Consider the following 12,517-nt stretch of genomic DNA (forward strand, 5'->3'; position numbering starts at 1 on the left):
ACAACTAAAGAATTCTGACTGATTAAATTATATGAAAACCTGAAAAAGTTTTTCTACAGTACAACCTATTTCAAATTGCTCCTATTTTTCCCCTCTTAATGTTCCTGCTGGGCGGGCACTGAGATGCACTGTTGAGCATGTCTGCTTCGCAGAGAGTTGAGGTGTAGGATTTGATTGAAATCCACGACTTAGTTTGAAAACATGATACAGACTTAAATCCAGTTTGCATCCTTAACATGAAATCCCAACCTATGTTTTAAAACCTATCGTGACTTGAAGCCCAATTTTGAAACCCAAACCCTGACTTGAAACCCTAACTTGTCTCTATAAACCTAATTTGAAAGCCTGACCTCATCTTAAAACTTTCATGTTGACACCCTAACCCAGTGTTAGTATCCGTCCATCCATTGTCAACATCACTTATCCTGGTCAGGGTTGCTGCGGGCGCTGGGGCCTCTCTCAGTTGACATCGGGCGAAAAGCAGACTATTGTAGAACTTGAATTGGTCGCCAGCCAGCTGCTGGGTACATATGGAGACGAACAAACAATGCACACTGAGTGGGAATCAATCCCACGCAAGTCTAATCTAAATGCTGTACTGCTCTGGTGTAACCCCAACCCTTGTTGAAATCCAAATTCAGGCTTTAAACCCATTTGAACCCATCTGCCTTGAGACTCAATGTTGAAGCATCCGAAAACCAAAAGACGTCCACAGTGAACAAGGCAATCACCACAAGAGACAAAAGGCGTCATTTCTGTATTATTTATTTCACCCGTGCGGTGAATAGAAAAATAGGATGAAGAAAAAACCTTTAAAGGGACCACTTGAATCAATTGCTTGCGTAGATTTAAAAAAAAAAAATGCAATAAGAGCTCTGTGCCTTTCTTTTCCCTGCAACCAAAATAAAAATAAAAGTATCTTTGGAATCCGTCTCAGGGGTTAATTATAATACATATAATTTGCTTCATTTACTAAGTCCTATAAATACTTTGTCCTCGTTTATATGCTGAAGTAGCATTCAAGATTGGAGCGCCTTTTAATATTAGTTTAAAAAATGTCCAAAAAAAGGGAGAGAAAAATATATGAACAAAAGTACCACAAAAGTCCAGCGAGTCACATTAATATTATTATTACTTTAGTAAAGAAAACTTTTTTTTTTCTCGTGCATCTACATTTAGCAAAAAATTGAAAGTACCACGTATGCAACCGTCAGGATATTTTCATCTCAAGCATGACTGTACATTTTTGCACGATTCATCATTCTTATTATTATTCTCATTATTATTATTTCAAACCCTCCCACAGTAGTCAACACAAGTGTCCAAAGACGTGAGCTATTGTTTCCAGCAACACACGTCTTTTACTAGCAAGACTATTAGGACCACACTGAGGGAAAAATCAATCAATCAATTGAAGACACACAGATTGGCCATATATTTTGCAGAAGGAAATGTTTTATATTTGTTGAAATGCCGGCGCATTCAACTATTCATCTGTATTTTCCTTATTGGCATTTTTTTTCTTGTAATTGTCAGACTTTCTTTCACTCAACTATTCAATCACGTAATGTTTGACTTTATTCTTTCTTAATATTCAGTGTATTTTTTTTTTTACTATTCTTGTAACGGTTGACTTATTCTGTTATAAAAAAAGATGTACACTATTCTCAAAATATACTAATATTATTCTCATCTTGTTGTTTTTTTCTCTCAATACAAAAAGGTTACTTCTGTAAAATTCAGAGCTAGTTCTTGCAAAACTAAGATGTGTTTTTTGCAGTTAGTTTTTCTTGTCAGTGTGGTCCAAATACTTCTCAATACCATGGAGTGCTTCATGTTGAGGCACTATCATTATTTATTCCCCACTCTCGCTTTCTCTCTGTCCGTCAGCCTTCATGCAAACAAAAGCAGAAACATGGTTTCAATTCCACTCATCCGGTCATCTTTGGTATCGGGACAGTGGAATGCATAGTTGCTGTGATAAGACGGAGCTTGTTTTAGCGTGGCGCCGCTCCAGCCTCAGAGACCACGACGACAGCTTCCCCAAGGCCGGACAAGGACGAGAAGGAAGGATATGAGTCTTATTCCTGGATTGTGCAGGGCTTGCAGTGAACAAGTACAGAAAGAAAGGTGGACAAAAAAAGCCAGCACGGAAAGGAAGGAAGGAAAGAAAGAAGGACGGACGGCTTTCCGCTGCCGTTGGCTGGTCTGACTTGCAAGAATGTGGCGTTTGTGGCCTCTTTTTTGGCATGCTGTCTGTGACCAGCTGTCTCTTTTTTGCGCCTCGTGCGTCTCCCGAGCCACTTTCTTTGGATTCCGCTCAGACTCAGCCACTGGCCAGGATCCAGTCCACATTGTCCTTTACGTCGCCTTCTTTATTCCTGTCCCTTCCATTTCTGTTTTAAGGCCCGGAAGTTCAAGCGAACCCTGTGATGAGGGAGCCCTTATCTTCCCACCGCTGTAGAGCCGTTGGCCTTCTCCTGCTTGGGTGAAGAGCAGCCCGGCGTGGGCCCACGGTAAGGAGAAGAGCTTTCACTCGTGGAGGCGGGTCTTTGAAGCAGGGTAAGGGGCAAGGAGAGGGTTTCGGCGGGTACACCCGGGGGCTCCCCATCCCGCTCCGAGGGGCGCAAGCTGGCTGAGGGCGGAAAGGGGAACGCCAGAGGGAATCCGGTCATGTAGAAAAGTCTGCCGATGCGCCGTGCCACCTGAGAGGAGGAAACAAGACTCAGCAAAGACTAGATGGCAGCTACATGCTGCATACACTTTGATTCCAACAGAGAGAGAGAGACAAAGAGAGCGTGAGAGAGAAGGCTTGTTTTTTGGGGCAGGCTACTGGTAGGGAGTCTACACTACGCTGACTTTCTCGGATCTACTCCCTGGCGCACACAAACACACGCACGGCTGCAGTCTGTGTACCTGCGAGCGAATCCTGAGGGCAGGGCCCAACTTTAGTGCCATGATGCCAAGCAGATGCTCCTCAGTGAGCAGAGCTAATGTCTCCCCATCAATGACCTGCTCCCGGAAAACCTGGCGGAGACACAGCCACTTCAGCCGCAAACACTCACGCATCCACACAACGCATCCACACACAAGCTCGACATACGACTAACACCACAGGTTCATTCCTAACTTTTTTTAAAAAAAAATTTATTGATTTTTTTTATTTTTTTTATCACCGTCGCTCTTGAAGGCTGGTGTGGCTATTTTATCTCAATAGCAAAGTCTTCATGTGGTATTACTATTTCATGTTGGAATCTGATGACTGTTTAACTATTTACGAAATTAAGAAATACAATTTGGAAATGTTCCTTCACTTAAAACACTTGTATGTCAAATTATCTTTCCCCATTGAAATGAATGGAAATACATTAATCTGTTCCAGCCCCTGGACACTTTCTAAAGTAAAACCTCATAATGCTGCCAATTCAACAAAAAACTATTTTAAGTCCTATAAAATGTGACTTAGTAAGCTGCAGTAACATTATTATCTTTTTATTTTTTACGTAAAGATTAAAAAATATCTCCAAGTATTTTTACATTGTCTGTCTACATGTGTCGTTGCACTGTTTGCGTTGAGTTGGCTGCTACCACTTAGCTTCTGCCCTAAGATGCTGCCAAAGTCACATTTGAATAGGAAAGTATTACAATCAGTGGTGTCAAGGACAAATGTTGGAGTAATATACATATTGACCCTTTGCCAAGGTATAGGTCTGCATGTCCAAATACACCTGGGTCCAGATTTCAAAAGTTACAATTAATGTTATATAAATCAAGTCTTTATTTCCATCCATCCATCCATCCATCCATCCATCCATCCATCCATCCATCCATCCATCCATCCATCCATCCATCCATCCATCCATCCATCCATCCATCCATCCATCCATCCATCCATCCATCCATCCATCCATCCATCCATCCATCCATCCATCCATCCATCCATCCATCCATCCATCCATCCATCCATCCATCCATCCATCCATCCATCCATCCATCCATCCATCCATCCATCCATCCATCCATTTTCTATACTGTTTATCCCCACGGGGGTTGCGGGCGTGCTGGAGCCTAACCCAGCAGTCATCGGGCAGTAGGTGATAAAAATAAACAATTTTATTTGTTTGTTAAAATTGTAATGGGGTTATTTTCAGCAGCCATGAACCGGGGAACAAAACATAAATAAGAGGTCTACACTTCCACAAGTGAACACATACATACACAAAAATGTGCACACATACAGTATGTACACACACATACACATGCGCACACTTCTCAATAAACCTGACTCATTGGGCATAAGGCCCATAAGGCGACGCTATGGTGATGACTGCACACTTCTGTGGTTATTGGTCAGCCTGCCCCTGGCCTCCATTTGTCCTCCTTTTTCTCTCTCTCCTCTTATCTTGTTGTCCGACCGGTCTCACCTGAGCGTATTCAGCACATCCGGCCAGACTGCTTATGAAGCCACATACGTCCTCCACACTCCACTTGCTTAAGTCCTCCATGGGGTTGGCTGGAAGCGAGTCCTCCCCATCCATGAAAAGACCTCCCACAGAGCCTGAGGGCAGCAGTCATTGGGGGGAATCAATTAAAACACGAGAGACTGAGGACTGTTCTGTTTCTTCACAATTGGTACAGACTCATACAAGATATTCTTGGAAATAACATGTTCAGCGTTGCCTTGACCTATTTCTTTCTGTGGCGCTCTTATCACAAATGATTTGACCTCAGTGAAATGACTAGAACTGCCATTAGATCATTCCAGCCTAGCATTTAATACCAACAGTATTTTTGCAAGGTGCCCTTTTCAAATGAGCTCAACAGCATTTTAGGATACATTAAAATAATTAAATACAAAGGAAAACAAACAGATTACAACATGACACAAGATAAACAAATGTTTTTTAATCCCCAAAATTTAGCTGATTTTGTTATTTGTTACACAGTTAAACAAATACTAAAGGACAAGGTATAAAGCAGTCAAACTTTCAGACTGGAATTCAAATATTTTTTGTTAAGGGGAAAAGTTATTTTCTAGTTGATGTTCAGTTTGACAAAAAACTTCAAATGTATACTGCAAACAATATTTTTTGTTAAGGGGAAAAGTTATTTTCTAGTTGATGTTCAGTTTGACAAAAAACTTCAAATGTATACTGCAAACCTTTGGCCTATTTTTTGGAAGTCTGCAGCCACTATCTAAACGGTCTCATTGAAAATTTTGCTCTGAAACAAAAAAAAAAAATGCAAATTCCCACGTGGCTGTGCTATTGGCATGCTGTGTCAGGGTCAAAGGCAGGCCCTCAATTGGGTAGCCAGATACGCACACAAAGTGACGCTAATGGGTTTCACATGCTGCCTTTTAGTCTTGTGTGTCTGTGCGTGTGAGCGTGTATGTGTGTGCGAACAGCTCACCCATGTGAAAGTAAGGGTTGATGTAGGGGAATCCGAAGGGCAATGACTGTCCTTGAAGAGTGGGCAGAGGTGGCACAAATCCAGGCGGAAGCTGGAGCTTGACATCTGATTTTCCCAGCGCTGAGGTGAACAGGTGGTGACTGGGCGAGTCGCTGCCGGCTGAACTACAAGGTGCGTTGAGCCGGCCTGAGCTTTCATGGCTGTCCTTGGTGCCGTCACGCGCCCCTTTGCCGTCTCTTTCTCTACTCCCTCTGTCCTTGTGTTTACTCCTCGACTTAACACCGTCGACTCCCCGCCTCTCGTCACACGTTTCTGTTTCGCTGTCCGAGTCCTTCATGTCCTCGTCTCCCTCGCTTCCTCTGTCCTCTCTTCTTCTTTTACGATGGCCAGCGCGGAGCTCACTCTGAGGGCCCCGGCGGAGGGCCTTCCTGGAATTATCAGCGTCCGAGCCAGTGGTGGAGCTCTGCGCTTCGGCGTCTTTGTGGGTGGACGACGTCTTGGGCTGCTCCTGCTGGTTGGCGCTTAGCAGGGGCGCCGTCGCCCCGTGTCGAAGCAACAGCATGGCATTGGAGCTGCGGGCCAGTTCCTCTCGGAGCGGATGACCCTCGGGGATGTCTTGAAGGCTCCGCAGGGCCGGGTGGTCCGAGGGCAGGCCGGCGGGGAGAACGGCAAGCGGGTCGGAACTCAGCAGTTGCTGTCGCTGGTGAAGACTCTCCAACTCCTTCTGTCTCAGTAACTCGGCTGACATCTCAAGTCTGACGCAGACAAACACACAGAGTCTCATCAAGTCAGATGTCAACATTTTACAATGCACTTTCCGTAGGAATGACTTATCCGAAAAAAAATCAAGACTCTCAAATCCACAAACAACTTTTAGCTATGACATTGACAAACATCCACACACCTGGCTAGATTCTGCTTCCTCAGTATCTCCTGCTGCCGCACAAAAATTTCAGCTTGAGCCGGTTGCAGGAAACTGTAACCTGATGTAGAGGAAAATAAATCATGAAAATATAATTAATTATGTACATTTCAGATTGTTTCTCAAATCTGTTATTTTTTACTGTTGGCGTTTATCTATTTATTTTATTGTTATTTTTTTTGTATTTATTCATTCATTCATTCATTTATTTATTCATTTACTTTTTATTTTTACAAATTATTGACCAATCAAAGGTGATGTTGAAGATGGCTTGCTCTCTTTCACAATGCAATGTTATGAATCAACAAACGTGAAATTATCACGACTCCCCCCCGGTCAGTCCATTGTGTGTAGCTTGTCATTAGTTCTGTCAGTGTCTGTGTGCTCGCTCCTCCCTTCCTGTGTCTACTCTCAATCTATGTTCTAATCACAGTCACCTGCCTCTCGTTACCTGTCGCGTATATAAGTCCAGTCTGCGTGTCACACCTCTGTCGGATTGTTCTTGTCTCGTCTGTTGTTGTCGTTCTTGTCTTTATCGTGTCTTTTTGTTGTTGTTCTTGTCCTTAGTCGAGCTTCTTATGGTCTGTCTTTTGAGTTCTCCAATAAACCCTGGTCCAAGCTGCATTTGGTTGCGCAGCCCCAATCACTTTATGACAGAAATGAGGATTCCACCCGACACCAGCAATTTTATATAAGACTTCAACTTTGTAAGTGTCTCGGATTAACAAATGTTTTTATTTTCATCCATTCATAGAGTGTATTTGCAATGGCAAAGCGTTAAAAATGTAAGGAAATTCAGCTCATTGTGATGGAGAAAAGCAATACTTGCTTTTGTTCAGGCTGATCCCTCCATTATGGCTGACAAGAAGAAGAAAGGCAATGTATACAAAGTAGCTTGCTTGACTTTCATCGTCTAACTCAACAGACCTGCCATTTCATCAGAGTTACTGATGAATACAAATATTTTCATAATTGATAAACATGTATGATTGGTAAGAATCTTAAATTATTACTTAAATGTAGACTTTAGCAGAGGTAGTGTGGCAATAAACAGCATGGGTTTGTGTCTGCAGTGTACGCAGCCACTGCCGGTTCTAAACCAGATGAAAATAATGTGCGAGTGCATGAGGATGGTTATCCGGTGTAAAAACTGTGCTGATAAATTGTGGAAGTGACTCACCGTGGAAATAACTAACAACTTAAAGGTATATTTTCTAATAGCGAGAGTTTGAGTTTGAGCAAACTGACTTTGAAATTGGAATACTGGAATGTTGTGTGTGACATTCGAGACAACTCTGTGTATTAACAACCACACATTGAAAACAAATGCACGCATTTGCAAAAAAGGTGTTAAACTGTCAAATGAGGACTCACCGGGGGCCTGGCAGAGAGCTGAGGGCAAGCCAAGGAAAGGAGCCCGCAAGTGAGGTCCTAACGCGATGTGAGGGGCTGTCGCAGGTGATAGGAGGGGTGGAGGTTGGGACAGTTCCCTGTGGAGGCAAATAAGAAAAGAAAATTTGTTTGAATTTAAGGGCCTTGCGTTCATTCCAACAACCATGTTATTGTTTTTCTCGCTTTGTCGTGCGCCTCAACCCTTCTCGTGCGTGTGCGTCCTGCCACATCGATGTGTACGGTGTATTTTTATCAGCCGTGTTCCAGAGGCCCCGACGTCGCCCAAGTGCCTCATCAGTCTTGTCAGGCTGCAGCAAGCACCGCTGGCCATTGCTGTACCCTCCATTGCCCGCTCACACACAAACACACACACGCACACACACAAATGCGCACACATAATGAGAGCTGAATGCACAATGCCAGTGTGTCATGCTCTGACAGCTGGGGCGGCCCCTGCATCTTGACCGGGGCCACGGGCTGAAGGACCTTCTAATTAACACTCATCCCGCCTCTATTCGTTCCATCACCCCCCTTCCCCTCCCCTTTTGATGCCCCCATTCACTCCCTCCCGCTTTCCAGGCCAGCATTGATGCTGCTAAAAAGATGGCGCGTCCCGCAACCTCAACTTTTGAAAAGGCCTCTCCATTATCCCCCTCGTCCTTTGTCCTCGTCAAGGGGGGGAAGGCGCCTCTCACCTTTCTCCCACTCAGTGTCTCTCTCTTTTTTTTTTTTAACCAAACCACCTCTTTTTGTTCTCTATGTCCTCTATGAAAAATGGGTGTTGTTTGTGCCCTTCTTTTCGCCTGCTCTTCCCTCCCCTCTTCATCACCGCCCATTTCATCAAGTTATGCTCTCCTGCATTCATTTTCCCAGTTATTTGTACATCTAACAGTTAGATTTTTTTTTTTTTAAAAAACTGAAAGAATAATGAGGCTTCTGCACCTTGACCTCTTGACAATGTCAAAATGTGTATTTAACTTGAGGAAGACAAAGTGGAGAAGATCACTTGCAGCCTACAAGGTGGCAAAGGATATGCCTTTTTCCATTGGGGGCTTTCAACTGGGACTACCATGAACGACTATTTTGCTAGTCGACTAGTATCCGATAGCACAAGTTGACTAATCTGAACAAATGCCTATGGCAGCATATTGCAACAGCTGCTCTTATATGACATCATCATTAGATTATAACCTGAGTTATTTTAGGTATTTGCAAATTAAAGATAAGATTCAGAACCATGCTTCAACCAGTATTATGGGTGGACTCCACCCTAACTCTTGGACTCTGTTGCAAACGCCACGACACTGTTTAGCCATAGTGCTTCTGTTTGGATGACCTAGATTACCACTTCTGTGCAATGTTCGTCAGGAAAAACAAAATAGTAAAAATAATAATGACGAAGTCGACTATTAAATTAACCATAGCCAGGTCTGGTCAACTAATTTGGGAAGTGCTACTTTCAAACTCTCTCGATATAGTAACATTGGTCTCCGCTGCCTTTCTGTCCTCGCGCCACTCAGCTGTGTGTGAGCCCGTCGCCACACACAGACACATATGGGAATGGAACAGAGGAAAACAAAGTGGGAACCAATGACGGGACGCGTGCAACCGCAAATATTGTTTTGTAACCATGTTCGAATTAGCTAGCGCCTGCTTGTCTCTTGCTTGGCTTAGTGGCGAGAGAGCGGAACAGCTTGGACGGAACACTCGCATGCAGGGATGAGGGTCTGTGATGGTTGTGAGCTATTGGTCTGAGTGTGCGTGCGTGTGTGCGTGCGTGCATGTGTGTGTGCGTGTGCGTGTGTGTGTGTAGGGGAGGGAGTGAAAAGCATTCATCGATCGCCTGTGCCGCTGAAATGTTAATGCTAATCGTATAACCGCTCTCTCCGGCGGCGCCTTGCACTCCTGTGGCAGCTCCAATTAATCTTGGGTGAGGGCTGTGGCGCGTGACCCCAGGGCCGCGGGCTGGGGGCCCCACTAGCCGCTTCTTATGTAATTACACCACCCAGTGTGTAATCACCTGGTTTAATCCCTCAGGGTAAGCAATTAGCCTCGCGACGCGCAGCTCCACGAGGCCACGCCGCGGCTCACGCAAAAACCGCCATCAACCCCCACCCGCGGTCAGCTCCCCCGCACGCCAAACTGCCTCAACTGCCGCCTCTCAGATGTTCCCTTTTCTTTCTTCCGTCTCTTTGCGCCGCCCACCGTTGCCTAGCGTTAGGCCACAGATGAATAACGGTCAATTAAAGCTGCATGACTGGGGCTGCCAGGCGTCTGCGCCACCATAATTAGGCCTAATCACGGAGGGCGAGGGAGGGAAGGCGGGAAAGCAGCGCGCCCGACACTCCCTTCCTCCATCTCTCATTCTTTCGTTCCCTCTTTAGAGCACAATTTGGACAGACAAGTAGCGTGCCTTGGTATGTTTTCTTTTTGGCCTTTCCATACATTCCTATTGTACAAATGCAAGGTGAACTCATAAGAACGCAAAGCTCCATGGTTAGCCTGTGTGTGCGCGTGCATGTGTGTGTTTGTGTGTGTGTGTGTGTGTGTGTGTGTGTGTGTGTGTCTCGCTGTGCCGCCAGTGAGGCCAAGGGCTTCTGGGAAATTCACTCGTGTGTGACGACCTGTCAGAGTGGCGACAGCGTTCTTGTCCTGAAGCAGCCCAGGCGAGGTGTGTGCGTATGTGTGTTTTGTGAGATTGTGTGTGTGTGTGTGTGTGTGTGTGTGTGTGTGTGTGTGTGTGTGTGTGTGCGCGTGTGTGTGCGTGCGTGCGTGTGTGTGTGTGTGTGTGTGTGTGTGTGTGTGTGTGACAGGACTGCCCTTAATGACGGGAGCGTGGGGGGATTAGGAGCGCCGCGCGGCCGCCTTCGGCTCCTTCTCCGCAGGAACACATTTACACAGGAAGCTCATTAAAATGGATGAGGCTCCCTCCTCACTCGCCGCCCGCCTGCCCTCCCTCCCTCTTTCCCTTATCTCACATTCTCTCCATCGCCTCACTCCCTATCTTGCTTCATCTCTCTCTCTCCGTCACATCGTCCTCTCGCCTTCTCCGCTTTTTCGCTTTTTTGCTCTGGCTTCCTTCTCTTCATCCCCATTTTAAGCCCCCATGTTTTCGACTTCCTTCCTCTCTTTATTTTTCTCCATCCCTCCCTATTTGCCTGGCAGATGCTCGGCGAGCTTAGCGCCATTTAAGGCCAGACAAATGGAGCGCCAGGCTCTAAGCCCATTGAGCGGCCCTAATGATTTGTTTTTAACAATGGGCCCTAATGGGCCCAAGATAATCAATGATGAGGGGTCGAAGGAAAGGTGAGCCATAGAAAGAGTTAGGGAGGGAGTTTGCCGCCTCGACTCGCTTCCTTAGCCACGGCTTTTCATTCCACCAATTATCTCTATTTGAATTCTCTCTTCACTTTGCTCTTATTCCACTTTGGGTTGCTCTAGAATTTGGTTCCTGTTCTTTCTTTGTCCTGGTTTAACACCGTACGGTCCAAGAGTACTCACGTGTACTCTACTTAGAGAAAAGGATGATGGGAATGTTCACACCCATCTACCACTCGGCTTGTATTTGACATTGCTAAGAGTAGGTTTGCCTCATCCTAATAATTGTCAGATGTACACATGTATGGAAGCTGACTTAACTGCAGACAAAACCAAGCCTTTATCTGAAGAATACAGATTTGGACAACTGCTAATACTCATACTTGAGTTTTAACCATCACGTTGCTTAAGATGTGAGAAGGATTGCACTTGGTGCATGGATGCAAGACCGCGCACGATAGACTGCCAAAAGGGTGCAAAGTTTGTCGTAATCTGACCATCGGCAACTAGTTTGTAGTAAAGGACCCAAAAGTCCGACTTTGTCTGTCTCAGCACTTAGTGGTTCTCCTCTAAGTTTGGCTGAAAAGTGAGCAGAGGTCAACTGCCACAGGAAGTAAATAAAATTGAGTTAACTGGGGAAATCGATCATTGCCAAAAGCCTTTCAAAAAAGCCTTGCACTCTCTCTCTCTCCTTTGTTTCTTGTGTTGTGGCAATGTACTTCTTCCATGACTATCACACCACCATTTTGTGGTTCATTAAAAAGCAGGCCAGTAAACTGAATGTAAAAACCCAAAACCCAAAACAGGGTGGCCGTTTTTCAGTTGTAACACATCAGTACGTACGTGTGCGATGTCGCTTTTGGACACTTCACTCCATGTCCAGCAAATTTAAGATTCCCAATTGCATCTTTTTGCAATCTTTTGTTTAATTATTGGATGATCATAGCTGTCATTTTGAAAAGTGGCCAACAGTATTGGAGCACAGGTGGACTTCTGCTCCTAAGTAAATAAAGGCCTTGCATTGCACACTTACCGAGACACTTTATTTTCTCCTTGCTTCTTTCATTCTCTCATTTGGACAAAGGTACAATTAATGCCATGTGCCCTTGAGCCCATTTTGTCCATTTTGTAGTTCGTGAAGAGGTTAAAGAGGAGACAGGCGGGAGGCTTTTGGTTGTGGGGTGAGGCCTATCCGAGCCTTCCTGGTGCTGTGTGGCTAATTACATTGCTCTGTATACACTAGCGGCGCATAGCCGCAGCTTGCTGACCACATTTGCACTGCACCATGTGCCAAAAACACACACACAAATCGTATTCACACAAACAAAGCCAAATTCAATCCACATATGCGGCGTACATAACGTTTGAATAAGTAGCATGCGCAGACACACATGCACGCACACACACGGATGCACCCCCCCGCAAAAGCGCACCAGGAGGCCGCTCCGCTTCCTGCTTATCCCCACCCCCTTC

The 12,517-nt window shown here is 45.1% G+C and overlaps 1 protein-coding gene across 2 annotated transcripts in view; it reads right to left on the reverse strand.

Moving 5' to 3' along the window:
* Positions 1–749: 749 nt before the first annotated feature.
* The window catches only part of samd11 (sterile alpha motif domain containing 11), a 45,962-nt gene continuing 34,194 nt past the window's right edge, over positions 750–12,517 (reverse strand). Inside the window, exons 8-13 of one of the 2 annotated variants that reach the window (XM_088368858.1) lie at positions 7,709–7,824; positions 6,317–6,395; positions 5,413–6,167; positions 4,425–4,558; positions 2,917–3,027; positions 750–2,705 (exon numbers count right to left, since the gene is read on the reverse strand). In XM_088368858.1, the coding sequence (XP_088224984.1) occupies positions 2,445–2,705; positions 2,917–3,027; positions 4,425–4,558; positions 5,413–6,167; positions 6,317–6,395; positions 7,709–7,824 (1,456 nt within the window). In that variant the 3' untranslated portion in view covers positions 750–2,444. The remainder of the gene's footprint in view (positions 2,706–2,916; positions 3,028–4,424; positions 4,559–5,412; positions 6,168–6,316; positions 6,396–7,708; positions 7,825–12,517) is intronic. The other variant, XM_088368859.1, reaches the window with a different exon arrangement.

The sequence above is a fragment of the Syngnathus floridae genome, chromosome 2, assembly GCF_059516105.1.
Source record: "Syngnathus floridae isolate MCC-2025c chromosome 2, RoL_Sflo_1.0, whole genome shotgun sequence".
NCBI lineage: Eukaryota > Metazoa > Chordata > Actinopteri > Syngnathiformes > Syngnathidae > Syngnathus > Syngnathus floridae.